Consider the following 4,538-nt stretch of genomic DNA (forward strand, 5'->3'; position numbering starts at 1 on the left):
AGCGCGCACACTGCTCGCTCTCTCTTCTCGCTCTCTCCCCTCCTTCTATTTTCCTCTCTCGCTGTTAACTTACTTCCCTCCCTCTCCAAGGTTTACCTTACAGGGGCCGGTGGCTTCTCCCTCCGTAATGCCTTAATTGCTAAAAACGGCGGCGGCGGCGGTGGCGGCGGCGGGCAAGCACCAGAACTGGTCGGTGATTTAGGTAGTTTCCTGTTGTTGGGATCCACCTTTCTCTCGACAGCACGACACTGCCTTCATTACTTCAGTTGAAATCGTCTCCAGGTACCTGTGCGCGCGGAGGCCGGGCCGGGCGGGGCATCCAGGCTCCGGTCGTGCCAGGCCTGTGGTGGCAACCTCGGCTTTCCCCGCGCAAGAACCTCGTCCCTGCTTTCTTCTCAGAGCTCTGGCAGGCTGCTGGCCTCACCCGCATCTCCACCTGGCCCCTGCAGGTACGGTCAGGTTAGCTGAGCCTTAGCGGACGCCGGGGGCGTGGTAGGAATTCTGGGCCCGGGGCCATTCAAGGTCAGGGGCGCACACTTCCATCCCGAGCTTCTCGGGCTCCTGGCCCGTGCCTGGCCAGGGAACCCGCCATTCTCCTGCAAAGCCAGGGCAGCATCAGCCCCAATTCAGGGCAGGAAATAAGAAAAGATCCCTTTGCCGGTGAACACTCCGCACCAACTAGAACGGACAAGGCAGATGGGGGCTGGCATCCTGGCCTTGTCACTTACCCTTCTCTCTTGTAGCCGCTTCCCGCTCCCAGGAGTCACCGTGGACTCTTTCCTTCCCTCTTTCCTCTTTCTTCTCTACCCTCTTTTCTTTACGTCGTCCCTTCTTTCCTTCCCTTTTCTTCAATTTTGTTTATTTTCTTTGATCTCTCTGTCCATTTCCCTCCCTATCTCCATTTCCTCTACTCTCCAGCTCTTCCTTCTGGAGGGACCTAGCTAGGGCTGGCTGGGGAAGAGCCAGGGGGAGGCTGTCTTATTTTTTCTCTCTCTCTCTGTACTCTCAAGTAGAGATCGTGTTCTGACAAAGAAGGGTTCATTGGGGCGTCTGTCGCGGGCTGTGGATCTGAGCGCAGACACGGCCTCGGTTATGATCAGGACCGGATGGCGGCGGCCTTGCGTTCCTACTCCATCGGTCAGCAACATCAGCCCAGGCGATCCGATGGGAGAGCATTCCCGAGGTTTTTGCAAGGAGGCCTTCGCCAGCTTCCCTGGAGGCCAGAGCCTGGGACCTGGGCTCAGGCTCAGCCAGGCTCTTGGAGGGCACTCTCCGGAAGCTTCCTGGGCTCTCGGGCCGCAGGTCTCAGCTCCGGCTTTAACCGCGATAAGGGGGCCTCGCCAGGGCAAAGATTGGCTGCAGTAGCTTCTATCAGGTTCAGAGTCAGGATGTTGGATATGGCATCCTTGTGCAGAAGACTGCTGGAGAAAGGGACCCTTCTAGCAACCGTGTTCCAAATAATAGGGGAAAGGAATTCTAAATTCCTGAACCATTGGGATACAGAGTCGAGTCCGTATTCCAAGTTGTGCTGGAAGCCAGTCGGAGGAGTCTCATTTTTACTGGGAGCTAAAAACAACCCCCATCCCTCCCCAGCCCCCACTCGCACCGCACCCGGGGCCTTCAGGCTGCTCAGCTTTGGGCCCGGCACTGTTCTCACTTCTTAGCCCCGGTTCTGGGTCCTGTTATCTGAAAGGCCCACACGGTGTTACCCTCAACGCCTCTGTCATTTTCAGGACCCCAGTATTGGATTTGTTTTGGAGGCCAAGGTTTTACAACTCTGGGCAAAAAGAGACAGTTTGTAACCACTCCCATTTATTCTTTATGCACACACAACCCCTTTTACTTCCAAAATGAAAGCAGACACAAAAACCTGAATGGTCTCTCCTCAAACCTCTGGGCTGAGGAGGGATATTTTTGGTTTTGGAACCCCCCCCCCCCATTTTAGGCACCAGTGAGGATCAGTTAACACTCAAGCCCTGCTAATTACTTAGTAGCTGTCCAATTTTGGGGGGCTAAGCCTATTTAAAGGACGGCCTTTCTACTTAAAAAATACTATAAATAATTCGTGTCTTCTCTGGGTACAAAAAAAAGTGGAAAAGGCAGCCCGTTTGCAGACAATTACAATTAGGAGTGAAGGTTTCCTCCGGGTTAATTTTCTTAATGAAAATCTCAGAGGTTCCCCAAACTGCGGGATATTTGGGACACCGTGGGCTGTGGAGGGGATGGGAATAGCCCGGAGGACTTTACACGGGAAGCACAAATATTAGTGCGGGAGGGCACTGAGGTGGCCAGGACCCCCTGGCCAGTGGTGGGAGTTTATTGTGTTGGTCGCTTCCCTCTTCCTTCTTCCGGAGAGGGACCCGGTTGGTCTCCCTGTGGCTTTTCAGCTGGGGGGAGAGCATGACATTTGAAGGTCCCCATTGAGGGATAGGGGTGTATCAGGGTTTGGGGAGGGGTTACTGGGACTGTTGGGGAGATTGAAGGCAAAAAAACAAGAGAATGGAAGCAGCCCAGTCCACCCGCCCGCCCTCGCCGCCAGGGAAGTGGGCTAATGAGAAACACACTCTTGCAGGCACAGTGTTCACACGTGAATTTAATTACCCCGGTTTTGGGAGTCGCTGCTTTCCGTTTGTATTTGGTGGGGTTTTTTTCTTCCTTCCAATTAACAAAGAGGCCGGGGCCCTTTAATTTACCCCTGAAAGGCTCTGGGGGGCGAGGAGCACCCTCCTCAATCTGGTCAAGCTGAGGGATGGGATTAAAGTCAAGGCCCCATGCCCCTCCCCGGGTTAATTTCTGGCCCTGGCCTTGAGCTGTGGCCGCCTTGTAACTCCGCTGAGCCGCCCGGCAGCGTGGGTTAGCCAGGTGGGCCCACCAGGGGCAGTGGCCAGGAAGGGAGGAAGGAAGGAAGGACAGAAGGAGGGGGGCCTGAAGGATTCATACTGGGCCCGGAGGCCAGCCTCTCCAGAGCGGGCCTCCTGGCTACTGAGCCACCAGGTCTCTTAGGCCGAATTCGCCTGTTATGCTGCCTCATAGGGGTTTTTTTTTGCAGCTCGGGTTAGGGGAGTGCGACTAGCAGGACTCAGCATTAGAGCCTCTGAAGTCGGAGCACCCGGCTGGGGCGCCAGCTGTGTCCAAGGGAAGGGGGGGGGTCATGGAACGCGCGGCACCAGCAGGCCCCCAAACACTGGGCCCAGCGCTGGCTGGCTGCTCCCTGGTCGGACGCTCGCTGGAGACTCAGCGGTACATTGGGAGCTGCCTGGTCACCCTGCGATCTGCGATCGGGTCAGGCCGACCCCAGGGGCCCTCCATAGGCTGTGTCCTCCGGGCGGCCTGTCCCTGGCCAGCGCGCCCCGGCAGGGCCCGCGGCGGCTCCGTTTGGGACGGCTACTGCGTTGAATTTGACTTTCTGAAGCCGTCCCGGGTAAACTCGCATCTCCGGGGACTGCGGGGATTATTTACAGGGAGCCCGCCAACCAAACACAACAGTCTAATTTAACCTTTCCAAAGTCCTCGTAAATTTTTACAACTGGGAGCCACGGCGAGGTAAACGAATCTGTTGGTCGTTCCCAACTTCCCACCAGCCTGTGTGGCTTCTGAAACAATAACTCCTTATGAAATATAAATATAGATTTAAATACAGTAGAGCGAGAATGCGATTTGGCTGCTTTTTTATGGCTTCAATTATTGTCTAATTTTATGTCGGGGGGCTCTGCCGGCCGCACTCGCACGCGGGGCCCGCGCCGGGCTGATGGCGTGATTAATTGTGATATAAAATAGTCCGCTGAAGAAGTGTGTGTCTGGTGGTGGCGGCGCGAAGGGGAGGGAGTCCAGACGCAAGGCCAGATTTGATCTTTTAATCTTCGTTGGCCACAATTAAAACAAACCCGATCGTTGAGCGCTGCGATCTCTTTGCATAAAAACATATGGCTTTTGCTATAAAAATTATGACTGCAAAACACCGGGCCATTAATAGCGTGCGGAGTGATTTACGCGTTATTGTTCTGCTGGGCGGCCACGTGACGCGCGTGGCCAATGGGGGCGCGGGCGCCGGCAACTTATTAGGTGACTGTACTTCCCTCCCCGGTGCCACCAAGTTGTTACATGAAATCTGCAGTTTCATAATTTCCACGGGTCAGGCCGGCCGGCAGGGCGCGGGGTGCGGCGATGGCCACCACAGGGGCCCTGGGCAACTACTATGTGGACTCCTTCCTGCTGGGCGCTGACGCCTCGGACGAGCTGGGCGCGGGACGCTATGCTTCGGGGGCCCTGGGTCAGCCCGCCCGGCAGGCGGCGGCACTGGCCGAGCACCCCGACTTCAGCCCATGCAGCTTCCAGTCCAAGGCGGCGGTGTTCGGCGCCTCCTGGAACCCGGTGCACGCTGCGGGCGCCAACACGGTGCCCGCGGTCTATCACCACCATCACCACCACCCCTATGTGCACCCCCAGGCGCCCGTGGCGGCGGCGGCGCCGGATGGCAGGTACATGCGCTCCTGGCTGGAGCCCACGCCTGGTGCGCTCTCCTTCGCGGGCTTGCCCTC

General features: G+C 56.9%; 1 protein-coding gene and 1 long non-coding RNA gene across 2 annotated transcripts in view; one reads left to right on the forward strand and one right to left on the reverse strand.

Moving 5' to 3' along the window:
• LOC107181695 overlaps nt 1-448 on the reverse strand; it is a 1,494-nt gene extending 1,046 nt beyond the window's left edge. The window contains exon 1 of the long non-coding RNA XR_001512385.1: nt 97-448. This is a non-coding gene — a long non-coding RNA (uncharacterized LOC107181695). The remainder of the gene's footprint in view (nt 1-96) is intronic.
• Nucleotides 449-3,552: 3,104 nt separating this feature from the next.
• The window catches only part of HOXA9 (homeobox A9), a 3,668-nt gene continuing 2,682 nt past the window's right edge, over nt 3,553-4,538 (forward strand). The window contains exon 1 of the mRNA XM_015558128.1: nt 3,553-4,510. Coding sequence (XP_015413614.1) covers nt 4,165-4,510 — 346 coding nt within the window. The 5' untranslated portion in view covers nt 3,553-4,164. The remainder of the gene's footprint in view (nt 4,511-4,538) is intronic.

The sequence above is a fragment of the Myotis davidii genome, unplaced genomic scaffold (assembly GCF_000327345.1).
Source record: "Myotis davidii unplaced genomic scaffold, ASM32734v1 scaffold168, whole genome shotgun sequence".
NCBI lineage: Eukaryota > Metazoa > Chordata > Mammalia > Chiroptera > Vespertilionidae > Myotis > Myotis davidii.